The 27,786-nt window shown below is 39.7% G+C and overlaps 1 protein-coding gene across 14 annotated transcripts in view; it reads right to left on the minus strand.

Annotated features, from left to right (window-relative positions):
* RABGAP1L (RAB GTPase activating protein 1 like) overlaps positions 1-27,786 on the minus strand; it is a 709,048-nt gene that overhangs the window by 108,774 nt on the left and 572,488 nt on the right. The window contains exons 1-2 of one of the 14 annotated variants that reach the window (XM_074390022.1): positions 13,905-27,179; positions 10,839-11,526 (exon numbers count right to left, since the gene is read on the minus strand). The exons of 10 other annotated variants lie outside the window; for them this stretch is intronic. In XM_074390022.1, coding sequence (XP_074246123.1) covers positions 10,839-10,949 — 111 coding nt within the window. In that variant the 5' untranslated portion in view covers positions 10,950-11,526; positions 13,905-27,179. Of the gene's footprint in view, positions 1-10,838; positions 27,193-27,786 lie in introns of those variants that run through there. 3 more of the 14 variants (XM_074390021.1, XM_010336106.3, XM_010336107.2) reach the window with 3 other exon arrangements.

Consider the following 27,786-nt stretch of genomic DNA (forward strand, 5'->3'; position numbering starts at 1 on the left):
ATTCTTCCACCTCAGGCTACCGAGTAGCTGGGACTACAGATGCACGCCACCACACCCAGCTAATTTTTGTATTTTTAGTAGAGACAGAGTTTTATCATGGCAAGGATGGTCTTGATCTCTTGACCTCGTGATCCACCCGCCTTGGCCTCCCAAAGTGCTGCGATTACAGGCGTGAGCCACCGTGCCCGGCCTAAATTTCTATATCTTATACATATACACAGACATGAATGTATTTAATTGTCATAAACATACTGAAGACTATGATTATACCTATGTGGGATTTCATCTTCCCCCAATATATTCATTAAATACGTAGAAAGTGTGTATAATTGCACCAGGCACAATGCTGGGCTGGAAATACAATGATAATAGAAACAACAATGGCTCACGCCTGTAATTCCAACACTTTGAGAGGCCAAGGTGGGTGGATCACTTGAGGTCAAAAGTTTGAGACCAGCCCTGGCCAAGGAAACCTCATCTCTACTAAAAAAAAATTACAAAAAGGGGCGTGATGGTGTGCACCTGCAATCCCAGCTACTTGGGAGGCTGAGGTATGAGAATAACTTGAACCCAGCAGGTGGAGGTTGAAGTGAGCAGAGATCGTGCCACTGTACACCAGTTTGGGCAACAGTAAGATTCTGTTTCCAGGAAAAAAAAAAAAAAAACAACCCAGACATAAGGAAGTTACAGATTAATGAGAGATTCATTAAATAATCACACAAGTAATTTTCTAGATCATTAAGAAGAAGAGAAATTGGGAGGCTGAGGTGGGTGCATCACGAGGTCAGGAGTTTAAGACCAGCCTGGCCAACATAGTGAAGCCCCATCTCTACTAAAAAAAAAAAAAAATAATAATAATAATAATAATAATATATATATAAATTTAGCTGGGTGTGGTGGCAGGCATCTGTAGTCCCAGTGACTTGGGAGGCTGAGGCAGAAGAATTGGCTTGAACCTGGGAGGCGGAGGTTGCAGTGAGTCAAGATTGTGCTACTGCACTCCAGCCTGGGCGACAGAGCAAGACTCCATCTCAAAAAAAAAAAAAAAAAAAAAAAAAAAAGAGAAAGAGAGAAACTGGAAGGCACAGTCAAGATTTCTCCTAGCTCACTGTAAGGAAATAAAAGACTTCTAAAAATCTTTGTGCCTCCTGTAATCCCAGCACTTTGGGGGGCCGAGGTAGGTGGATCACGAAGTCAAAAGATCGAGACCATCCTGGTCAACATGGTGAAACCCCGTCTCTACTAAAAATACAAAAAATTAGCTGGGTATGGTGGTGCGTGCCTGTAATCCCAGCTACTCAGGAGGCTGAGGCAGGAGAATTGCCTGAACCCAGGAGGCGGAGGTTGCGGTGAGCCGAGATCACGTCATTGCACTCCAGCCTGGGTAACAAGAGCAAAACTCCACCTCAAAAAAAAAAAAAAAAAAAAACTTTGTGCCTCAGACAATAACAGATAAAGGTTATATTAGAGGGATGGGGAGGGAATTCATTGAATTGGACTTAGATAGATGAAAACCCTTTATTTTCCTGAACCTCTAACTGAAATGTATCAGTTCTTTCCATTAAAAATGTAGCCAATAATCTACTGCCTTATGATTTTGCCACTGATAGATATCACAGATATTTTCATTCACGTTTTATGTATTACATATATCTCAACATTATTTTGCAATTACAGTAGCCTCACTACCATTTCCTTTTTTTTTTTTTTTAATTACTGCTTCTAATCTCAGTCAAAACCATTTCTTGCTATTAAATGTACTTAATAAAGAAGTACATATTAAGGGCCGGGAGTGGCGGCTCACACCTGTAATCCAAGCACTCTGGAGGCCAAGGCGGGCAGATCACCTGAGTTCGGGAGTTCAAGAACAGCCTGACCAACACGGTGAAACCCCGTCTTAAAAAATAAATAAATAAATAAATAAAGAAGTATATATTACTGTATCATAAATATAATTTCTATCTATTTTAGTAAATTTTTTTTTTTTTTTTTGAGATGAAGTCTCACTCTGTCCCCCAGGCTGGAGTGCAGTGGCATGATCTTGGCTCACTGCAACCTCTGCCTCCCAGTTCAAGTGATTCTCCTGTTTCAGCCTCCCAAGTAGCTGGAATTACAGTCACGTACTACCACACCCAGCTAATTTTTTTTATTTTTTTAATATAGACAGGGTTTCTCTATGCTGGTCAGGCTGGTCTTGAACTCCTGACCTCAAGTGATCCACCCTCCTTGTCCTCCCAAAGTGCTGGGATTACAGGAGTAAGCCACTGCACCTGGTCTATTTTAGTAATCATATTTCAATACAATTGGTTTCATTTGTAATCTTATCTATTTTATTTTATGCATTTTTTTTGAGATGGAGGCTTGCTCCGTCACCCAGGCTGGAGTACAGTGGCGCAATCTTGGCTCACTGCAACCTCTGCCTCCTGGGTTCAAGCGATTCTGCTGCCTCAGCCTCCTGAGTAGCTGGGATTATAGGTGCCTGTCACCACACCCAACTAATTTTTTGTAGTTTTAGTACAGACAGGGTTTTGCCATGTTAGCCAGGATGGTCTGAATGTCCTGACCTTGTGATCTTCCCACCTTGGTCTCCCAAAGTGCTGGGACTACAGGCTTAAGTCACCACGCCCAGCTATTTATTTTATGCATTTAAAAACATTTTTTCTGGTAAGTAGTCCACGGACTTAACCAGATTGCCAAAAGAATCCATGACCCCCCCACCAACAAATTTTTGCAAATCCCTGGGCTATAAATATGGATCAGGTTGAGATAACAATGTTGGCACACCCTAGAAACATTGGCAAGAGATTTCTGTTTCTAATTACCTTTGGAAGGGATAGGGAAAGAAGAGTGCCAATTCACTTTGAAGTTCCAAGTAAAATGAATAATGGTAAAGACTGGTAAGTTTGAATTTTCAATCTTATTTTATCGTACTTTTCAACGAGTATATGTCATTCTTTTGACGGTGAATCTGTAGATGTACAATTTTTATGAATATTATATAAGTGTGCTATTGAGAAACACAGTGCTTACATATTTTACACAGCTAACCCAACCATGGAGATCACAGGAAGGGTCAATTATATACGTGGTAGATTATTGTTCAGCAAATATTCACTTCCCCCTCCCACAACCCCTTCTGTGGAGTACACTTTCCTTCTCCACTATGTTGGAAGTGGCTTTTGATTTGTTTGGTCAATGGAATATGGACAAAAAGCAAAGCGTGAGGAAGGGCGTGGTGGCTTACGCCTATAATCCCAGAGCTTTGGGAGGCCAAGGTGGGGGGATCACTTGAGGTCAGGATTTCGAAACCAGCTTGGCCAATATGGTGAAACCCTGTCTCTTCTAAAAACACAAAAATTAGCTGGGTGTGGTGGCACATGCCTGAAATTCCAGCTAATTGGGAGGCTGAGGCAGGAGAATTGCTTGAATCTGGGAGGCAGAGGTTACAGTAAGCCAGATTGTGCCACTGCACTCCAGTCTGGGTGACAGAGTAGGACCCTGTCCCCCCAGCCAAAAAAAGAAAAGAAAGAAAATTAAACGTTGGCAATGCTGCCATGAAAAAGTAAAAAGTTATGAAAATCTCTATAATATTTGCCCTTAGATTGCTTCATACATTTATTAATTTATTGCCCCTCTTAAGGAAACTGAAACTAGAAGGCATATGGATTTCAGAATTCCTATGCAAACAAAGGGCATTAAAGGCCTTAAAGCAAAATTGATAATGGAAGTTTTAAGTAAAAACAAATGTTTAAGTTAATATGTAGCAATTTTTATCTTTCTTCTCCTGAGCCAAGTTTTTTCTATTAACCAACCAACTCCAGTCCTGATTGTGTCAGATATTTCAGCCTGCATTGTGGGCATTACAATTATAGGACTATAGTGTTTTATTTTGTTTGCTGTAAATCCTGTTTGTAAATAAGCTTGAAGTCCTTGCAGTAAGTTTAGTACTATAATTTGATATCATGTTGAGCTTGCCCACTGTGGTGAGTTTTGATGTAATATTGGTTTCTCTAATAATTTATTCATCATTTGAAATCTCTCTTAGCCAGGCTGGGTGTGGTAGCTCAAGCCTGTAATCCCAGCACACTAGGAGGCCAAGGTAGGAGGATCACTTGAGCTCAGGAGTTCCAGATCAGCCTGGGCAACATAGTGAAACCCTATCTCTACAAAAAATAAGAAATTACCCAGGCATGGGATATATGCCTATACACCTATACACTTGGAAGGCTAAGGAGGGAGGATCACCTGATCCCAGGAGGTTGAGGCAGCAATGAGCAACAGACTTTGTCTCATCCATTCATTCAGAAATAAAGAATCACTTTGGAATAATAACTAACATATATATGCCACTTTTTTTTTTTTTTTTTTTGAGGCAGAGTTTCACTCTTGTTGCCCAGGCTGGAGAACAATGGCATGATCTCAGCTCACAGCAACCTCCACCTCCCATGTTCAAGCAATTCTGTCTCAGCCTCCCGAGTAGCTGGGATTGCAGCCATGTGCCACCACACCCAACTAATTTTTTGCATTTTTAGTAGAGATAGGGTTTCTCCATGTTGGTCAGGCTGGTCTCGAACTCTTGACCTTGTGATATGCCTGCCTCAGCCTCCCAAAGTGCTGGTATTACAGGCGTGAGCCATCATGCCCGACCCATATGCCACTTTCTATATGCTAGGTATCCAGTAATTTACATATAATGACTGAATTAATTTTCTTAAGTGCTTTACATATATTACTGATTTAATTTAAATTTAAACTTAATTTTAATTTAATCTTATAGGTACTACTAATGTGATTCCTGTAAGAGCTAAAGAAAGAGGAAAGAAACATGAAACACAGCTTGGCAGTTAAAGACAAGTTTACTTTCAGTAAGACATGAGAGGGGCTTCTGGCCGATTTAGGTTAAGAGTGCTTTCTCTTACAGATTCCAATTTTACAGATGAGAAAAATGAAGTTCGAGATTAAGTAATGTGCCCAAAGTTACAGAGCTAATTGTGGGTGAGACAGGACTGGACCCAGGCAGTTTGGTTTGAGTGTTATGTTCAGGGGCTCTGCTCTAAACTATCACAAAACTCACCTAACACTATTTGGTCAGATTCTCACCAAAGAAATATGAAGTTGCGATTCAGAGGTAGTGAATTACCTCTCTTCATATAGCAGAACTATAAATGTGGATGCTGTGTAGCAGCAATATTCTGCCATAGAAATAAAGAAGCCAAGAACTTGGAGACAGAGAAATAAAGTAGATGTCAAGAGAGAAGTTAATTAGATGGCAGGAGATAAGAGAGAATGGTTGCCTGCATCAGTCCAGTACCAACTCTGCTGCCTAGACGAACTGCCCTTGTATTTAAAGAAACACACCTTGTTGTCCTTGTGATAAAATCCCTTTCTTGTTTAAGATAGCACAAGATTTTATTACTTGCAACTATAAGAACCTTAACTCATCAGAACTGATCAGTGAAATGATTGGCTACATGCTTGGACTGAACTGAAACTTATAAAGTAGTGCCAAAATATGCACATGGTATGTAACAATGAGAATAAAAAATATTTTTTAAATATATGAATTCACATTTTTTAAAAATGTGAATCTTATGTTTATTCTAATAGATGTTTGAAATGTATATCTAGTAAAGATTTAGAAATAACAGTATTGATTTTATTGTTTTCCCCATCTCTGACATATGGAATTGCTCTGAATTTTGTTTTTTAATTTGGCATGCTTGATGAAATCTCTGTGCCAATCCGATAAGGAGGAAGTAATTACAGAATGCTTACCCTCATCTCCCATTTATAGAACAGAGAAACTGTAGCTACAAGAAAGAGCTCCCTTCCTTTGCTGGCACAGTGCTGCTATTTTGGTGTCTGTCAGTTAAGAATATCTACCCAGTGCCAATATAGTATAGCCATGTGTTAAGTCTGGTTAAACGGCTTTTGTTAAAGGACAGTATTCTAACCACTGGACAATCAATTCTCCTACTGTGGCACTGTGTCTTTGAATTTCTGGATGTGGAACATGGTAAAGCCAGAATGGGTCATTTTTCCTCCATTCTGTTCTTGATAACCTAACTTTCCCATTCCCAAAGACTGCTGACACCAAAACAATCTCCATTTTTGTATGGCTGGAAGCTTAATTTTCAACTTAATCATTTACTCTTCTCATATACATCAGTTGCTGCTTCTTCCTAAGCAGTATTAACATATATACCCTTTGAAAGAACTAATCAACATGTATAGACTAATCTCTTTATTTACACTGCCACTGTCAAGTGTCTAAGTCCAGACACTTGCCATCTCTTTTCACTTGCATTGCTCTGATGTCCTTTACAATTTTTTTTTCCCTTGGTCAATGTGGGCCCTGCCAGTCCGTTACTGCAAGATTCCTGCTGCAGTAATTGATCTCATCTACTCAGCAGAAGATCTGGCCTGTATATACTCCCTTCTATTGGTTCTACATTGTCTTCCCACTCTCCTGAGCTCAAACCTAAGATCTTTGGCACCATCTTCAGGGCAGAAGGCTTCAGGTTTCCTGTAGGACTGATATCCTGATAGTGATTCCCTAATCAAGCAAATTAATTATCCAGGGAAACCATCCCCCTCCTTCTCCTGTGTCTCCAGGGTGCCTTATCTATTCATCTCACTTCTTTCTTTAGACCAGGCGTCCCCAAGCTATACGGCCCGGCCCGGCCAGCGGCCAGCCGAATGCGGCCCCCTGAGGCCATTTATCCGGCCCTCGCGGCACTTCAGGAAGGGGCCCCTCTTTCACTGGTGGTCAGTGAGAGGAGCACAGTATGTGGCGGCCCTCCAACGGTCTGAGGGACAGTGAACTGGCCCCCTGTGTAAAAAGTTTGGGGACACCTGCTTTAGACCTTCTCTAAATAGTCTGAATAGCCCTTCCTTCCCTTATTAGAAAAGGAGACAATTAGTTACAGTTTTCACTATGCTAAATATTTACAAGTGCTCTCAATTAACCTCAGAGTAATCCAATAAGGTAATACTATGACATCTCTCAGCTTTCAGATGAGAAAACTAAGGCTTAGAGAAGATAAGCAGCTCACTGGTAAGTGGCAAATCTAAAATGAACTGAGCACTGAGTCACTTTGAAACTCCCAATAGTTATCAACCTTTGAGTCTTTGTCTAAGTTGTTCCCTTTCGCTCAGAAAGGTCCTATCCCCTTTTTCTGGCTGGCAAGCCCCTGGTCAGCCTTCAGCCACCGTTAAGCATCGCCCCCTTTTAAAGGCTTCTTTCACACTGTTAAATAAGTGGAAAGTATTCTCCACTTGGTTCTACCCTGTGATAACAAACAGCACCCTTGTAAGTATTTATTTTGATTTTCTTGCTTACTGGACTGGGAGGTCATATTAGCAGGGCACGTGGCTCACACCTGTAATCCCAGCACTTTGGGAGACCGAGGCAGGTGGATCAACCGAGGTCAGGAGTTCGAACCAGTTTGGCCAACATGTTGAAACCCCGCCTCTACTAAAAATACAAAAATTTAGCCAGGCATGTTGGTGTGTGACTGTAGTCCTAGCTACTCGGGAGGCTGGGGTAGGAGAACTGTTTGAACCACTGCACTCCAGTCTGGGCAACAGAGCGAAGCTCCATCTCAAAAAAAAAAAAAAAAAAAAAAAAAAGAAAAGAAAAGAAAAAAGAAGAAGAGATATTCAGGCTCGGCATGGTAGCTGATGACTGTAATGCCAGCACTTTGGGAGGCCGAGGCGGGCAATTCACTTGAGGTCAGGAGTTTGTGACCAGCCTGGCTAACATGGTGAAACCCTATCTCTACAAAAAGTACAAAAATTAGCCATGCATGGTGGCAGGTCACTGTAATCCCAGTTACTCGGGAGGCTGAGGCAGGAGAATTGCTTGAACCTGGGAGGCAGAGGTTGCAGTGACCTGAGATTACACCACTGCACTGTACATTCTGCTAGTAGTGACTAGGCTTTGTTTAGTTCATCATAGTAAACAATGTTGGTCTATATAATTTCTTTTTTTTCTTTTTGAGACGGAGTTTTGCTCTTGTTACTCAGGCTGGAGTGCAACGGCATGATCTCGGCTCACTGCAACCTCCGCCTCCTGGGTTCAGGCAATTCTCCTGCCTCAGCCTCCCGAGTAGCTGGGATTACAGGCACGCGCCACTATGCCCAGCTAATTTTAGCAGAGATGGGGTTTCACCATGTTGACCAGGACGGTCTCGATCTCTTGACCTCATGATCCACCCGCCTCGGCCTCCCAAAGTGCTGGGATTACAGGCTTGAGCCACCGCACCCGGCCTAGGTCTACATAATTTCTTATTTTGCTTGTCTGTGTATGAAATGGAAGACCTGAGAAGTTATACTTGGCTTCCTTATCGTTTTTTCTTATCTGTAATTTATGTAAAGGGAGCTATGATTTTCTTTCATCATCATTCATTTTAAAGGAATAGGATATAGTATTTTCCAAAGTGTGGACAGAGAGATTTCTGAGTGGGTCATAAACCATTTAAGCCTTTAAACAATTGAATAGAACAGAAAATACATACATAACATGTGCAACAGTAAGTATTCTTTAGTCAAATTTTCTTTTTTTTTTTTTTTTAAAGATGGGGTTTCACTATGATGGCCAGGCTAGTCTTGAACTCCTGACGTCAGGTGATCCAGCCACCTCGACCTCCTAAAGTGATAGGATTACAGGCGTGAGCCACTGCTCCAGGCCTTAGTCAAATTTTCTTTTGGTTTTGTGTGTAACAGTTTGAAATGTATATTTTATTACAGAGTCCCATTAGAAACATAAGAAAGACACAGGGTTACTTATGAATAAGAAAAAAATGCAGTATCCACACCTGAGAACCATTGTATTTAGTGGGATTTTTACCATTCAATGAATCAAAACACCTACCATTATGAAACAAAGTCCAATTACAGAAAGATATTTAATTAAGCCTGTACTAAGGAAGCTTCTAAATACCCTTAATTATAGTCAACCCAAATCTAAGGAGGATTTTATAAGTTAGTAAGAGTAATTTGCTTCACAGTGCAGTTATCAGATTGAGAAGCAATTTATTTCATACTATGGAAAATCTGAGTATTTCTTTCATTTGATTTAAAATATTCATCTCAAAGCAAAAAATTCAATATGGAATTAAAAGCAAATGAGGCCAGGTATAGTGGCTCACACCTGTAATCCCAGCACTTTGGGAGGCCAAGGCAGGCAGATCACTTGAGGTCAGGAGTTCGAGACCAGCCTGGCCAACATGGTGAAACTGTCTCGACTGAAAATACAAACATTGGCCAGGCACGGTGGCTAGTACCTGTAATTCCAGCTACTGGGGAGACTGAAGCAGGAGAATTACTTGAACGCAGGAGGTGGAGGTTGCAGTCAGCCCAAATTGTGCCACTGCACTCTAGCCTAGGTGACAGAGCGAGACTCCATCTTAAAAAAAAAAAAAAAAAAAGAAGAAGCTGGGTGTGGTGGCTAATGCCTATAATTCCACCGCTTTAGGAGGCTGAGGCGGCTAGATCACAGGTCAGGAGTTTGAGACCAGCCTGGCCAATATGGTGAAACGCTGTCTTTACTAAAAATGCAAAAATTAGCCGGGCATAGTGGCGTGTGCCTTTCGTCCTAGCTGCTTGGGAGGCTGAGGCAAGCAGGAGAATCACTTGAACCTGGGAGGCAGAGGTTGCAGTGAACCGAGATTGTGCCCCTGCACTCCAGCCTGGGTGACAGAGTTAGACTCTGTCTCAAAAAATGGAAAAAAAAAATATATATATATATTTTTTTTTTCTTGCATAATTTTAGTATAACTTTTCCAGATGAACCAAAACCAAATATAACCTTCAAAAGATTTTAAATTTCAAACCTGATAAAGAGAACGAAATATCTTCAGAAAGTTTTATAATTAACATCCCAACATTTGCATTATTTAAAAGTTTGGGGCCCGGCACGGTGGCTCACAGCTTTAATCTCAGCACTTGGGAGGCCAAGGCGAGTGGATCACCTGAGGTCAGGAGTTTGAGACCAGCCTGGCCAACATGGTGAAACCCTGTCTCTACTGAAAATTCAAAAAAATTAGCCGGACTTGGTGTCTGCCGTGCGTATGTAATCCCAGCTACATCACAAACAATGGAATGAAAGAGTATCTCATAACACTTAAAGCTAACAAGTTGTTTGTTATGAGTCCGATTAAATATAATAAACAAGAAGTTACTATAACTGTAGTTAAAAAGTTGGTTTCAAAGGCATGGATCATTGATATCTTAAACTCAATAGCCATTATAATGATGACATCTAAGAGAAGAAACAATGAACACTTGCAAGAACTTCATTTTTTGATGATGCCAGGACATGCACACACACTAAGATCCTTAGAGAATGGTAAATTTTTTTTTTTTACAAATATTAAATCCAAACTAAAATTATACTGTTGCTTTCCTAATAGTTCTTCTTAGTAATAATTTAAGACCCTGAAAGTTACCTGATTTTTAGGTAGCTCAATTCTCAGTTGATGTTATGACTCACTGGTAGAAATATTCCACTTCTAAGAGCATGAATTATATTCTATGTATATATAAGCTGCCCCTACCTAATCATTATATACATATATACAAGGCAGAAACTTAAGACAAAGTGATATTTGGCACTATAAAATTCCTCTCAACCTCATTATATATGAAAGCATCAGCCTAACATTTGAAGTGTGCTACTGTTATATAAGAGTGTTTAATTATGTAAATAAATATTTGAAAACCTATAGACATAACACAAAGCCAACAGCAAGTTCTGCCTCAGTTGCTACAGGAGTATAGATATCATATTAGAAAAGAAAAAACAGTCCCAGAGTAGTGTGCAAGGCACCACCTACCATAGACCTGGGCTTGCTGATGGCCACCAGACTAGTGAGGAAGTCTTCATCATGCAGCTGGCTGAAAACATGGGCGTCATAGGCTACCATAATGGAGATTTCTTCCATCATCTTGCCAGCTGGCCTTTCCACAGCAGCAGCTGCTGTCCCTGCTCCAGACCAGACTATCCAAGGAAAAATCCTACTGCAGCTCAGTGCCAGTGTACACACCCACCTTAGGTGGAGGGGGTGGAGTGTCAAAAATCCAGAAAGAAAAAAAGAGAAAGAAAAAAAAAGCGGCTGCTATCATAGGCTTGGCTAGCAATTCACCCCCAGTAGGAAACTAAAGGAGGTTTCTTATCTTTGCAGGAAGTATACACTATAAACACCTTCTGCATTCTTAACAGAGAAGCTGGAAAATTCAATTTTTGGAAACTTTTAAACTTCAAAAAAGAAACAGTTTCCTAACTAGAAATATCTTACAACAATTAAAAAAAATGATCTGTGTTATGTTCTTGGTAATTAAAAATTTTCATAATAGCTCATCTTCTTACTGCAGTATTATTACATGAAGATTCTTCTTGGAGGAGAAGTAAATTTTCTTAGCATTCTTACTGCTTATTTTTCAAAATCTTAGAAAATAAACAGATGAAAACCATTTCAATTTCTCAGAATTTAAAGAATTCTTGGTGCAGTTACAAATGATATCCTGAAGTACAAAAAAAAAAAAAAAAGATTATTTTTCCCCTGAGTATTTCTGTTAAAGAAAAAAATGGCAAAACATGAAAATGAAATAGCGACAGCAATATCAATTAATAATCATTACTCCCTTTTCCTACTAAAAAAAAAATCAGTATTTTAAGCATAATTTAGTTTCGTGTTGTTATTCCGAAAGCAATACAAGGGTCTCATTTATAAACTGGTTGTTTTGCTCCCATAGATAAAAGTTTTAATCTTTTCTCTTTAAGGTTAGGGGTTTCTTTTAATTATTCAAATCGTAGATAGCCATCAATTGTTGGTATGTTAGCCACCAGCAATGTTTTTTAAATTACAGCTGGAGACTCTAAATGAACTGCCATATTTCCAGATGAGAAGTTTGAAAGCTGCCCATAATCATTATTACAAAATTGCCTGATCAGGAAATAGAATGTATACTAATTTCACGGAAAAGGATTAAACAAATAAAAATGAGGGGAAGACAAATAAGACTTCTCTGAAGTTGCTCTTCAATATTCCTCACGAAGTTAATACCTTCCTTGCTTTTCCCAGATCACGACACTGCAATACTGTTAGAAATATGATTTGTTAGAACTAGAAATCAATTTGGCAATGTTTGTCTAAAATCAAAAGAAATAAGCTACTGGTTGAAATGGTTAGTCTTCATTACCAATAGCAGGATTATGTTGTCCAAATTTGTTTGATTTTCAAAAAACAAAACTCAGAATGAGATCTATAGTGTTTATTTTCCCATGTTTTCCAAAAGTATTCTTTCATCTACAGTAACGTGATTACTTATATAACACCTTGTCCCATTTAAATGTAATTAGTAGTTTTGCAACTGCAAAAGCACCGTAGCTTATTCTAAGAGCGAGCACAAGGAAGGAAGGAAAAGCACCTTATTGCTAGGAAACAAGCAAATCTAATAAGCTTATTTAAACAAAAAAAAGCAATATTTTAAATAAATCTGCAAGATTAAAACAGCTTCAAACTGTGTTTGACCCTTGTTGGAGCCAGTAAAGGATTTTTACTTCATTTTTGTTCTACAATGCTGCTTTGTCTGTTAAGCATTATTTTTGTTAACATTTTCCTTCCTGCACATTCATTCTGATGCTGACTAACCAGGTAGAAATTAGATGATAATCAGGAGACAAGGCATTATAAGGTGTCCAGACAGTTCATACCTTTTAAATTCCTTATCTTTTTTAGAAGTACTTTAAAAGATACTGTGAACGTCTTCATGCATTCACTAGCACCAGAAGATTTCAGATTATCTTGCAGCACCGTTTTCTAGCTGTGAAAGCAATTCCTCTTGCTTTCATATTTTTCTTTGCTACATACACAGTGACTCAGTGCTTCCACACACGGATATCTGAATAAGGTGCACTGACAAAGACACCTGTTGTGGAAGGTAAAGAAAGTACTTCCCACAATGCCTTTATTCTCTGCTGGCCACCACCCAGGGGCAAACAAGAGTTATAACCGCACTAGAGCAGCCGCCGGTGCACTCTGGGAAAGTGCATTCAGTGTAACCATAGGTAATCTTCTTGGTTACAAAGAACCCTTATAACCCAAAAGAAAAGGACCAGAAAAACAGTTTTAAATAGCACCTAGAGGTGCTGTATATTAAATTCATAAAACATTTATGGCATCAGGCTATAAGAGTACAAAAACATTCAAAAAAAATAATCAAAGGCTGTAAAAATAGTTTATATACACAGAAACCAATAACTTCAAATAACTCAGTCCTTTTAGAATTCTACAGATTCTTAGATAAATGTTTTTAAACGCATCTGTAATTTATAACCTTCAACAGATTATTCTAATTAGCCACAATGACTAGAATTATTAGTAACATGTCATTTCTAAACCCAAGTGGTCCTCTATTGCAGCTATAGTGCACAGATTTTCTTGAGCAACGACTCCCTAAGTTTGATTTGCAATCTTTACCTTTTGTTACCCTTAAAATGTTGCCTAAAATTTACTTTACTTTCCAATGTATGGGAGGGAAAAATTCAAGGGTTTTCCCCCTTTATGTAGTTAAGTGTACTATACCTGTGGTTCCCATGAAAAACGTGCTCTTTGAAAACTGATGATTAGCGAAACTGTCACTGTACTGCCTTTTTCTCCAGTCTCAGAAATAACAGCTACACCAATACCCTCCCAAACTTCCGAAGCTATTGTACACAGTCATGTCTACACATTCTTGTTTTACCATCCCCCCAAACCTTTGATTCCCGGGGTTGTTTACACCTGAGTTTCTGCAGTTATTGCCTTCACACCGTGCAGAAAAAAAAAAAAAAAAAAAAAAGGCAGAGGGGTGGAGAATTACCTATCGTGTGGACAATACCATTTGTTGCTAAAACTTACCAGAAGACTGAGTATCAAATAGGCAGCAGAAACCAAAGGCACTCCCGGTAACCAAATAGATGGTCCCCAGTTCAAGTGGAACTAGCTGGCTGTCTGTCCCCAGGCAAGTCATTTAACTTCACTGGGTTTCAGTTTCCTCATGGTCATGTAAATTGAGAGGGAGAGAATAGATCCCCGGTTTCCACACGTGTGCAGAAAGTAAAAAGCAATGTGTCCTATTCCTATTTCCCTCTATCAAATAGGTTTACTGGGATCTGAAGATGAGAATAACTTTTTAAATCTCTATCAGAATAAAAAAACAAAGGATTACATTAATCCCAGATACTAAGAAAGCTCTCTGAGGGTTGTTATAATGTACTCAACAAATACTGATCATTTAGTTCCCTAGTTTGAATTTTTAAACATCACTGTTTTGCCTAAAAAAAGATAATTCAATGATAGTAATTGTAGTTTTCATCAGTTACATTACTTTTCATAGTCTTTCTATTCGGAGACCAAACTAGCTACAAAATAATTTTCAAAACCCTTTCTGAATCTTATTAAGACAATGTTTATGAATAAAATATCTCCAATGATTTTTAAATGCTGTTCTGAGATTTTACACTGAACGAGTATCCCAGACTAGTAGCTAATTTTGTCCCAACAGTCATCCTTCTAGAATTGCTCTTTTTAACAAAAGCATACTTGGGTCATACTAACAGTCAAATAAACCATCTATTCCCAAGTGTCAAATTTAGAAACAGCCAAAACAAAAATCAAGAAGAACTTGAATAAGATGTGGCTATTTTTCTATTGCTGTGTTCTCCCCAAGGCAGCAAAGCAAAGTAGTTTCATTATGAGAGTAGTATTTTGTTATTCAACAAAGCAGCAAGTATGGTAAAAAAGTGATCTCACCTCAGAAGTGTACCTGTCAAGAGTCAAGACCCTTTTCCTAAATCTCATATTCTACTTGTTGAATATTCTCATCACGTCAGCCATAAAATCAGGATCAGACGGAAAGAATGACAAAACAACCGTAAGAGAAATACGGTTTGGAGGGCAGAAAGGTCTTCTGCAACCCCCACATAGATGGGTGGAGCCCTGAAGAAACTCAGCTCCTCCTACATGACTGGCCCTCCTCTAATTTTTCAAGAACATTCTTCCAGATGTTCCTAAATAACTCAATGTAAATATTCACAAAGTATACGTGACTCAATGTTGAGGATCTCCAAAATGACAAAACGTTCAGTGTTCACACAGAGATAAAGAACTATAAGAAAGGCTGGGCGTGGTGGCTCATACCCATAATCCCAGAATTTTGACAGGCCAAGACAGGAGGATTGCCTGAGCCCAGTAGTATAAAACCAGCCTTGGCCACAAAGTGAGACTACACCTCCCCCCAAAAAACTTAAAAATCAGCCAGGCATGGTAGCAAGTTCCTATGGTCCCAGCTATTTGCAGGGAGCCCAGGAGGTTCGGGCTACAGTGAACTCCAACTGTGCCACTATACTCCAGCCCTGGTGAGAGAGTAAGATGCTGTCTCTTAAAAAAATAAAAATAAAAAAGAAAGAACTATAGAAAATCAATATTCTAAGCAGGTTTTCTATCTACTCTAAGGAGTGTACATTACAAAACCCATGTGCTCTAAGTGAGGTAACAAAAGAAAATATATGAATGAGAAACCATAGAAATATCAGTAGAAGAACGCTTTTCAGAATATTTTGTATTTCAGAATAGTCTAGTAACACCTACTGAGATTTTACAATGGGAAAAGAACAAGTAAAAGATAAATAAACTTGTTCTCTTTAAAATTATGCAAAGGTAAATAAAGAACACCATTATTCTTGTGTTGAATACCAGCCATTCAACTCATTATCTTTCCTATCTCTCCTAGTGGTTGCTAGGAAAATTCAAAACCTCACGAAACAGATTCTTCAAAAAAAGAAAAATACCAGCATTAAACTCCAAAAAGAAAAACCAGTGGGACATAAATACTTGCTTAACAGGTATACTGGTTATCTTGCTGCCTCATTTGTAACTCAGCACAAAGAATGAGGGTGAGGTAGATTACAGACTATGAAAGAATAGATGCAACTCTTAACAATTCAGTTTTTTACCTCATTTGAAACTAAAATCCACGGCCAACACATTCACATTAAATTTTGCCTAACCAAAAGTAAATGTTTGAACTGATACTTGCTATCACCCAAAATGAAGATAGTTTCATATACACCTGAAAACATGAGTAATGCTTCATATTGTCTCATTTTGAGTAGAGTGCACAACTGAATTCTAACTACGAATAACAATACATTCATTTCTAAAGCATTCAAATAATTATTTTAAATATTTTTCTAACAACCAAATGAAAGCATTTCAGATGATACTCATTTTTTCATAAGATTGGAAGGTAGATTTAGGGAACAGCAATAGGGTTTCATGCAAGTGCCCATTTCACTCAAGTTTTTCTCCCATCCTGGATAACTCCCTTTCCAGTGGGACCTCACATGCCTGCATTATGTTATATACTGGCAGCTTGCAGCAGGGCACTTGGCTAAAATCCTGCAGTTAAAACCTGGTAAGTTTGATGGCATGTAAATTAAATCTTAATTTATATTAAAAAAGCAACTCAGGCCAGGCGCAATGGCTCACACCCATAATCCCAGCACTTTGGGAGGCCGAGGCGGGATCACAATGTCAGGAGTTCGGGACAACCCTGGCCAACACGGTGAAACCCCATCTCTATTAAAAATTAAAAAATTAACTGGGTGTGGTTAATTTGATAACAGGCTCATGCCTGTAATCCAAGCAATTTGGGAGGCCTAGGCGGGTGGATCACGAGGTCAGGAGATAGAGACCATCCTGATCAACATGGTGAAACCCCATCTCTACTAAAAATACAAAAAATTAGCTGGGCATGGTGGTGCGTGCCTGTAATCCCAGCTACTCAGGAGGCTGAGGCAGGAGAATTGCCTGAACCCAGGAGGTGGAGGTTGCGGTGAGCCGAGATCGCGCCATTGCACTCCAGCCTGGGTAACAAGAGCGAAACTCCATCTCAAAAAAAAAAGAAAGAAAGAAAGAAAGAAAGAAAGAAAAACCCTGAGACCAGGTAATTTATAAAGGAAAGAGTTTTAATTGGCTCATAGTCCCACATGGCTGGGGAGGCCCTGGAAAACTTATAATCATGGCGGAAAGTGAAGGGAAAGCAAGGATCTTCTTCACATGGCAGCAGGATAGAGAAGTGAAAGCAGGGGAAACGCCAGACGCTTATGAAACCATCAGATCTTGTGAGAACTCACTCACAATTACGAGAACAGCACGGAGGAACCACCCCCATGATCCAATCACTTCCCTCCCTGGACATGAGGGGATTACAATTTGAGATGGGATTTGAGCAGGGACACAGAGCCAAACCATATCATCATCCACAAAATGAGAAAACAGTAACAGTGCAGTGAAGTACCTGACTTCGGAAAGCATTTGATTGATATTGGTTGTTATTATCAATATTAATAAAAATAATGTACAGAGGGGCAAGATTATTTGATGAAAACTAAAGAGAAGATGGAATTATAACCTTTAGAAATGGGGGAGGGAGTGAGGTTATGATGATACAAGAACACAACCAATGCCTCTATTTTTTGTTCTATTTCCTTGTCCAGGAGGGACAAATAAAGGTGTCCCTCAATTTTACTCCTCTACCAATTTTCCCTAAACAACTAAATCTTTCTGGATGCTGCTTTATTTGGGGGTAATTTGGTAATTTACATGAGTCCTTCTGTCAGAAATGATTGAGACAGGTTAGTGGAGGTGAAACTTGATAGGGAGGTCTGGATGGGGTGCAGGGGTGGGGGCACAATCTCCTATAGTTTGCTGCCCTCTCCAGTTTCCTGACTACAATGCAAACAGAAATTAATCAATGACCTCTTATTAAATTGAGCAACTGGCCAGGAGCAGTGGCTCATGCCTGTAATCTCAGTACTTTGGGAGGCCGAGGTGGGCGGATCACGAGGTCAAGAGATCGAGACCATCCTGGCCAACATGGTGAAACTCCATTTCTACTAAAAATACAAAAATTAGCCAGGCGTGGTGGCATGTGCCTGCGTTCCCAACTACTTGGGAGGCTGAGGCGGAATAATCGCTTGAACTCAGGAGGCGGAGGTTGCAGTGAGCCGAGACTGTGCCACTGCACTCCAGCCTGGCGACAGAGCAAGACTCCATCTCAAAAAAAAAAAAAAAATTGAGCAACTGTAAGAAGAATGGGGGAAAAAAAGAGCTTTGTCATGTAATGATATAATCTATTTTAACCTGATCAACAAAACACCATTACTATGGGCTATCATAACTGTTTTATAATAAGGTTTTCCACAGTTCATTTTTATCTTAGAGTCAAAAGAAATATCCTAGGCAATGGTTTAGAGTAGCAGCTTACTCAGAAACTTAGAACTGACCAACGAACCTGTACTTCACTTCAAAGATGTCAGCTAAATTTCCATCAGAGGTAAATGGGGAAGGGGGAAAGAAATAACACACATTTAAAAGCTATTGTGCTAGGGAGGAACCATAATTTCATTATCTCTTTTGGTTCTTATACAATACTTTGCAGTAGGTTTTATTATCGCAATTTTACAGAAGAGAAACTTGCCTTAAGAGTTTAAGCAATTTAGCCTGGGCATGGTGGCTCATGCCTGAAATCCCAGCACTTTGGGAGGCTGAGGCAGGCGAATTGCCTGAGGTCAGGAGTTTGAGACCAGCCTGGCCAACATGGAAAAACCCTATCTCTATTACTAAAAATACAAAAATTAGCCAGGCATGGTGGCATGCACCTGTAATCCCAGCTACTTGGGCAGCTAAGGCAGGAGAATCACTTGAACCCAGGAGGTGGAGGTTGCAGTGAGCCGAGATCACAACCACTGCACTCCAGCCTGGGTGACAGAGCAAGGCTCTGTCTCTAAATAAATAAATAAATAAAGTCAAACTACTACTAAATGACAGTTATGATTAAATCCAAATATGTGATTACAAAGGCTCAGGTTGTTTTTTTTCTCACCTACAAGAGGTTTATCATAAATGAAAGCAAGAGAAAAGAAAGGAGATTCAATTTACTTATGAGTAGCCCACTTGGAAATCCTGAAATAGAAGTTGTAAAATTTCCAATGATAGGCTGTATATTTCTCTTCTCTTAGTATTTTGCTCTTAATATTATATCAGTATATAATGAAAATACAGGCTGAAAATTTATATTGCATCCAATAGTAACTATCTATCTTTTTTTTTTTTTTTGAGACAAGAGTCTTACTCTGTCGCCCAGGCTAGAATGCAGTGGCGTGATCTAGGCTCACTTGCAACCTCCACCTCCTGGATTCAAGCAATTCTCCTGCCTCAGCTTCCCCCGTAGCTGGGATTACAGGCATGTGCCACCATGCCCGGCTAATTTTTGTGGTTTCAACCATGTTGGCCAGGCTGGTCTCGAACTCCTGACTCATGATCTGCCCACCTTGGCCTTTCAAAGTGCTGGGATTACAGGCATGAGCCACTGCGCTTGGCTATCTATTATTTTTGAGACAAGATTTCTCTCTGTCACCCAAGCTGGAGTCAGTGACGCATTCACAGTTCACTGCAGCCTCAACCTCCTGGGCTCAAGTGATCCTCCCACCTCAGCCTCCAGAGTAACTGGGACTACAAGTGCCACCATTCCTAGCTAATTTTTACATTAAATTTTTTTTTTTTTTGAGACAGGGTCTCACTATTGTAGGGTGGAGTGCAGTGGCATGATCATAGCTCACTGCAACCTTGACCTTCCAGGCTCTGTCTCCGAAGTAGCTAGGACTACTGGCGTGTACCAAGCCTGGCAGATTTTTTGTACTTTTAGTAGAGATGGGGGTTTCACCATATTGCCCAGGCTGATCTTGAACTTCTGAACTCAAGCCATTTACCCACCTCGGCTTCCCAAAGTGCTAGGATAACAGGCGTGAGCCACCATGCCTGGACTGCAGTAGTATTTATTATATAAGACATTTGCAAATATGAAGAGAAAGAACACGGAAGGCAGTTTATCAATTTCTCCTGAAGTTACTGATGGGTGCAATACACATATTAATAGACTGCTATAATAGAAAATATCACGTGAATTGCAGCAGCATTTTGTCAGTGATGGCTTCCATAATGTTAAAAATTGGCTGCAACAGTAAATTGCTTAATGGTCTAAAAATAAAATAATAAAAATATTTTCATAATTTTAAAACAGCTGTCATAGTGGTGTCAGTGGCAACACCTAGAACATTTGAATTCATTCAATGACAGTTTATTTTTAATGTTAAATCTAAAATATGTTTTTATATTTTTATAAATATAGAGGGAAAGATGAGAGAAGGAGAAAAAAGAAATGTTATGGTTGAAGTTAAACTCTTTGAATGTTGTCATGCCAGCATATCTCTCACTCTCTAGAGCGCGCTCTCTCTCCCCCTCCCTCTCTCCCTTTCCCCTCCTATCATTGACTCTCTCCCAAATATACATATCCCTTAAAAATTATTTTTGTTCTAAACTGTTTGGCTCATCTTGTCTTTGTATCAGGTAACTTACTAATAATGAATCTTTAAACTTAACTCTAGTTAGCCTACATTGTTCTCTTTGTACAGTGACAGACAATGCAAATGAGCTATGAACACAATTAGGATATGAACATGATACATCCAGTCTTACCGATCATAGTTTATAAATAGGCTCTATATTAGCCAATTGTAGATGAAACATTCTATCATTTTTAGTTATTATAGCTACTAATATTCCAATATTGCCTTTTTTTTTTTTTTATGTTACAGGTCTTATGTTGCCCAGACCACACTTGAGTTCTTGGGCTAAGCAATCTTCTCATTGCATTCTCCCAAGTGGGTGAGACCACAGGCACAAATTACTGTGCTTGGCAATATTGCTTTAAAAACACTTTATTTTATGATACAGTAATGTCTTCTGAAGATACTCCATTAAAACGTAAAACTTCTGATATGTATAGAGGGTAATAAATCATTACAGAAAATGGTATCTTTTTTTTTTTTTAAAAAGACAAGATTTCAACATATTGGTCAGCCTGGTCTTGAACTCCTGACCTCAGGTGATCCACCCGCCTCAGCCTCCCAAAGTGCTAGGATTACAGGTGTCAGCCACCGCGCCCGGCAGAAAATGGTATCTTAGGAGTTCTTGCCTGTGAAAGAAAATATGCTATAAATTTGCCCAAAGCCTCTCTGAAAGAGAATTGTAAGGCAGCCATTTTGTAAAGGAGCTTCATTCTGAGACAAAAGTAACTCTTTGAAAGCACAGTTTCTCTTTAATGCAGATTTGCTTAACACTATTAATATAAGTTGCCTGTGTTCTTTTTTTTTGAGATGGAGTCCGGTTCTATCACCCAGGCTGGAATGAAGTGGTACCACCTCGGCTCACTGCAACCTCTGCCTCCCAGGTTCAAGCAATCCCCCTGCCTCAGCCTCCCAAGTAGCTGGGATTACAGGCGTGCGCCATCGCACCTAACTATATGTTCTTTTTACTGCTAATATTTTTGTGCAAGTGGCAAATTGTATTTTTTTCCTTTTTTTTTTTTTGAGGCAGAGTCTCACTCTGTCGCCCAGGTTGGAGTGCAGTGGCGTGATCTCTTGGCTTACTGTAGCCTCAGACTTTTCAGGTTCATGTGATCCTCCCACTTCAACCTCCCAAATAGCTGGGACCACAGGTGTATGCCACCACATCCGGCTAATTTTTGTATGTTTTGTAGAGACAGGGTTTTGCAATGTTGTCCGGGCTAGTCTCAAATTCTTGAGCTCAGGCAATCCTTTCCCTTAGCTTCCCAAAGTGCTGAGAGTACAGGAGGGAGCCACCGCACTAGCCTGGTGCAAATGGTCTTTAATGTCTCGATACTAAAGAATGCAAAGGGTGCAGTAAGCAAATTTGCTGGTATTTTGCTTTTGTTTGTTTGTTTGTTTGAGACAGAGTCTCACTGTCGCCCAGGCTGGAATGCAGTGTCACAATCTTGTCTCACTGCGACCTCTGCCTCCTGGGTTCAAGCGATCCTCCTGTCTCAGCCTCTTGAGTAGCTGGGACTACAGATGCACACCACCACGCCCAACTAATTTTTTGTAGTTTTAGTAGAGACGTGGTTTCACCACGTTGGCCAGGATGGTCTCGATCTCCTGACCTCGTGATCCGCCCGCCTTGGCCTCCCAAAGTGTTGGGATTACAGGTATGAGTGACAGCGCCCAGCAGTATTTTGTTTTTACTTCAGGGCAGTTGAACAGAAACACAGTTGATATGGCTTGGCTGTGTCCCCACCCAAAGGCTCATATTAAGTTGTAATCCAAATTGTAATCCCTATGTGTCTGGGGAAGGACATCATGGGAGCTTATCAGATCATGGGTGTGGTTCCCATGATCTAATAAGTGATTAGATCTGTTCTTGTGATTGTGAATGAGTTCTCACAAGATCTGATGGTTTTAGAGGAGGCTTTTCCTGCTTTTGCTACCATTCTTCTCCTTCCTGCTACCATGTGAAGAAGGACATGTTTGCTTCTCGTTCTTCCATAATTGTAAGTTTCCGGAGACCTCCTCAGCCGTGCTGAACTGTGAGTCAATTAAACATCTTGCCATTATAAATTACCCAGTCTCTGTTATGTCTTTATTTAGCAGCGTGAGAATGAACTAATACAAGAGTGAAGAAAGTAAGTCTGAGATTTGGATAATAATACAGCTTTATATGTCATAGTGGGGAGACTTAATCTCAGACAAGTAAACACACTGTGGCTAAATGAAGTGTGACAGGACACTGCAAAATGACAATACCACTCATGCCTTCAAACCTTAGAACACTTAGCTCAGATGACTCTTCTGAGATACTTCTGGGTCAAACAACCAAAAGTAAAACCATCATATGTAAGTAACAGAACTACTTCAATTTAATTTCTACATTCCTTCTCCTAAAACCTTAATACAGTTCCTCTAAAAGAATTAGCATAGCATTAAAAAGCAATATTATAGAATTTTGTATCCAGTGAATCAGAAAACATTTCTTTTTTTTTTTTTCTAAGACAAAGTCTTGCTCTGTTACACAAGCTGGAGTGCAGTGGCATCATCTTCACTCACTGCAACCTCTGCCTCCCAGGTTCAAGTGATTCTCCTGCCTCAGCCTCCCAAGTAGCTGGGATGACAGGCACACGCCACCATGTCCAGCTAATTTTTATATTTTTAGTAGAGACAGGGTTTCACCGTGTTGGGCAGGATAGTCTCGAACTCTTGACCTCGTGATCCGCCAACCTTGGCCTACCAAAGTGCTGGGATTACAGGCATAAGCCACCGCACCCAGCCAGAAAACATGTCTTAACTCAGAAAGTATCATTGATAAGGTATTCTGTTAGAAAAGATGAACTAAAGTAAATGATCAATATAGCAATGCTACTAAGAGTTTGAAGGGAGAAAAAAGAAGTTCTGTTAAATATCCTTTTTTTTTTTTTTGCTACAAACAACTCATGTATAAATTAAATTATAAAAATGCAGGCCAGGCACGGTGGCTCATGCTTGTAATTCCAGCACTTTGGGAGGGTGAGGTGGGTGGATCATTTGAGGTTAGGAGTTCCAGACTAGCCTGGCCAACCAACATGGTGAAACCCCATCTCTACTAAAATTACAAACATTTGGCGAGTGTGGTGGACATGCTTGCAGTCCCAGCTACATGAGAGGCTGAGGCAGGAGAGTCACTTGAACCCAGGAGGCAGAGGTTGCAGTGAGCCAAGATCGTGCCATTGCACTCCACCCTGGACAACACAGTGAGATTCCATCTCAAAAAAAAAAAAAAATTATAAGAATACAGAGGCTGGGCACAGTGGCTCACACCTATAATCCCAGCACTTTGGAAGGCTGAGTTGGGCAGATCACGAGGTCAGGAAATCAAGACCATCCTGGTCAACATGGTGAAACCCCATCTCTACTAAAAATACAAAAATTAACTGGGTGTTGTGGTACGTGCCTGTAGTTCTAGCTACTCTGGAGGCTGAGGCAGGGGAATCGCTTAAACCTGGGAGGTGGAGGTTGCAGTGAGCCGAGGTCATGTCACTGCACTCCAATCTGGTGACCGATGAGACTCTACTTAAAAAAGAAAATGCAGAAATCAGAAGAAATAACAAAGTGAAACAACTTCCTCTTGGATTTGAGGGTTAATACACAAATATATAAATTTAAAATAAATTAAGTCCTTCAAGCCTTTATTGGATAACTAGGTCTATTAGTTATTTAGGCAGTTGCTAAGCAACGTTCTTTTCCGTAGGGCTAAAGTGCATGAAATTAGCAGGTTTTCAGGAAAAGATAAATTGAATGAGAAATTAGGGAACAGCCAAAAGGAAAAAGCATTAACTTGCTAATTAGGCTGTAAGAGAGGTTTAGTCAGTTTTAGCAATAGTTTTTACGCATTTCATTTTCCACTAGCACCAAATGAGATGGGACATTAACACATTAATATTTTAATTTTATTGAAACAGTGATCATTATACCCACTTCTACACTTAAAAGCTTTTTTATATCATTAAGGTATTGAATCAGGACAACTGGGGTAACCTGATCCAACGCCCCAATCACTATACTACTAACAATGATCTCCACAGATCCCTTTATCTAACAGTATTGTTTTTCAAATCACCAGTTTCAGGGTATGTCACACCCCTGGGTTTGTGCATTAAAAATTTTGTTGTAACATGAAATCAGTAAAGCTACAGCTTCATAATGCTGCTTAGAAACTACTAGATCTCTCTTTGACAAGGGCGCCGAGAATACACAATGGGGAAAGGATAGTCTCTCCAATAAATGGTGCTGGAAAAACTGCATCTCCACATGCAAGGTGATGAAACTGGACCCTTATCTTATACCACAACAAATATTAATGTGAAATATTTAGAGACTTAAATGTAAGACCTGAAACCACAGAACTCCTAGAGAAAACTTCAGGGAAAAACTCCTTTACACTGGTTTTGGCAATGATTTTTTTGACACCAGCACAGCCAATAAAAGCAAAACTAAACACATGGGACTACATCAAACTAAAAAGCTTCTGCACAGCAAAGTAAACAGTCAACAAAATGCAAATGGAACCTAGAAAATGGAAGAAAATGTTTCCAAACTATATATCTCATGAGGGGTTAATATTCAAAATACATAAATAATTCATATCTTGGCCAGGTGTGGCAGTTGCCGCCTCTAATCCCAGCACTTTGCGAGGCTGAGGCGGGCAGATCACAAAGTCTGTAGTTTGAGACCAGTCTGGGCCAACATGGTGAAACCCCATCTATACTAAAAATACAAAAATTAGCTGGGCGTGGTGGCAAGTGCCTGTAGTCCCAGAAACTTGGGAGGCTGAGACAGGAAAATCGCTTGAACCCAGAGGCAGAGGTTGCAGTGAGCCGAGATCCCACCACTGCACTCCAGCCTGGTGACAGAGCGACACTCCAACTCAAAAAAAAAAATTCGTATCTCAAGAGCAAAACACCAAATAACCCAATTTAAAAATGGGCAAAAACCTGAATAGATATTTTCCCAAAGAAGTCATAAATACAGCTAGCAAGAAAACATGCAATGGAGAAAGCATTCCAAGTTTAATAAACGGTGTTGGGAAAACTGGCTAGCCATGTGCAGAAAGCTGAAACTAGACCCTTTCCTTACACCTTATACAAAAATTAACTCCAGATGGATTAAAGATTTAAACATAAGACCTAACACCATAAAAACCCTAGAAGAAAGCCTAGGCAATACTGTTCAGGACACAGGCATGGGCAAGGACTTCATGACTAAAACACCAAAAGCAGTGGCAACAAAAGCCAACACAGACAAATGGGATCTAATTAAACTCCAGAGCTTCTGCACAGCAAAAGAAACAATTATTGGAGTGAATCAGCAACCAACGGAATGGGGAAAAAAGTTTTGCAAGCTACCCATCTGACAAAGGGCTAATATCCAGGATCTACAAAATACTAAAACAAATTTACAAGAAAAAAATAGACAACCCCATCAAAAAGCAGGCAAAGGATATGAGCAGACACTTTTCAAAAGAAGACATTTATGTGGCTAACAAACATGAAAAAATGCTCATCATCACTGGTCATTAGAGAAACGTAAATCAAAACCACACTGAGATACTATCTCACACCAGTTAGAATGGCAACCATTAAAAAATCTGAAGTCAACAGATGCCGGAAAGGATGTAGAGAAATAGGAACACTTTTACACTGTTGATGGGAGTGTAAATTAGATCAACCCTTGTGGAAAACAGTGTGGCAATTCCTCAAGGATCTAGAAATAGAAATTCCATTAGACTCAGCAATCCCATTACTGGGTATATACCCAAAGGATTATAAATTGTTCTATTATAAAGACACATGCACACATATGTTCACTGTGGCACTGTTTACAATTGCAAAGACCTGGAACCAACCAAATGCCCATCAATGATAGAGTGGATAAAGAAAATGTGGCACATATACACCATGGAATACTATGCAACCATAAAAAAAGGATGAGTTCATGTCCTTTGCAGGGACATGGATGAATCTGGAAACCATCATTCTCAGCAAACTGATACAAGAACAGAAAACCAAACACTGCATGTTCTCACTCATAGGTGGGTGTTGAACAATGAGAACACATGGACACAGGGAGGGGAACATCACACACTGGGGACTATTGGGGAATGGGTGTCTACAGGAGGGACAGCAGTGGGTGGGGAGGTTGGAGAGGAATAACATTGGGAAAAATACCTAATGTAGGTGATGGAGGGATGGAGGCAGCAAACCACCATGGCATGTATGTACCTATGTAACAGTCCTGCAAGATCTGCACATGTACCCCTGAACTTAATGTATAATAAAAAAAAGAAAGAAAGAAAGGAAAAGTGCTCAATATCACTAATCATCAGGGAAATACAAATCAGAACCGTGAAATATTACCTCACACCTGTTAAGAGAGACATTATTAAAAAGAACAAGAGATAACAAATATTAGTGAGGATATGGGAAAAAGAGAACCTTTATACACTTTTGGTGGAAATGTAAATTGGCCCAGCTACTATGAAAAACAGTATGAGAGTCTTCAAAAATAAAAAATAGAACTATTGGTAAAAAAAAAGAACTACTGTATAATTCAGCAATCCCACTTCTGGGTAGGTAACCAAAGGACATGAAATCAGCATAGTATCTTGAAGAGATATTGTCACTCCTACATTCGTTGTAGAATTATTCACAATGGCCAAGATATAAGAAATAACCTAAGTATCTGTTGTTGGATACTTAGGTTATTTCTTTTATCTTGGCCAGTGGATACAGAAAATATGGTGCATATATCTATAGTTATATATAACAGAATATTTTTCAGTCATAAAAAAGAAGGAAATCCTGCCCTTCATGACAACATGGATAAACTTGGAAGACACTGTGCTAAGTGAAATAAACCAGACACAGAAAGACAAATATTGTATAATTTCAGTTTCACGTGGAATCTAAAAATGTCAAACTCACAGAAGCAGAGAGTAGAACGGTGATTGCCCCTTGTTGGGGGATAAGATAGACGGAGAGATGTTGCTCAAAGGGTCCAAATTTCAGTGATAAGATGATAAAGTTCTGGGGATCTAATATACAGCAGTATGGTGACTATAAGTTAATGATACTGTACTGTATATTGAAGTTTGGAAAGGGAGATCTAGATTTGCTAGCTCATAAGTGTTCTTACCACACATATATAAACACACACGTTAACTATATGGGGTACTGGGCTGGGTGCGGTGGCTCACGCCTGTAATCCCAGCACTTTGGGAGGCCGAGGCAGGCAGATCATGAAGTCAAGAGATTGAGACCATCCTGGCCAACATGGTGAAACCCCATTTCTAC

The sequence above is a fragment of the Saimiri boliviensis genome, chromosome 19, assembly GCF_048565385.1.
Source record: "Saimiri boliviensis isolate mSaiBol1 chromosome 19, mSaiBol1.pri, whole genome shotgun sequence".
In the NCBI taxonomy this organism is placed as follows: Eukaryota; Metazoa; Chordata; class Mammalia; order Primates; family Cebidae; genus Saimiri; species Saimiri boliviensis.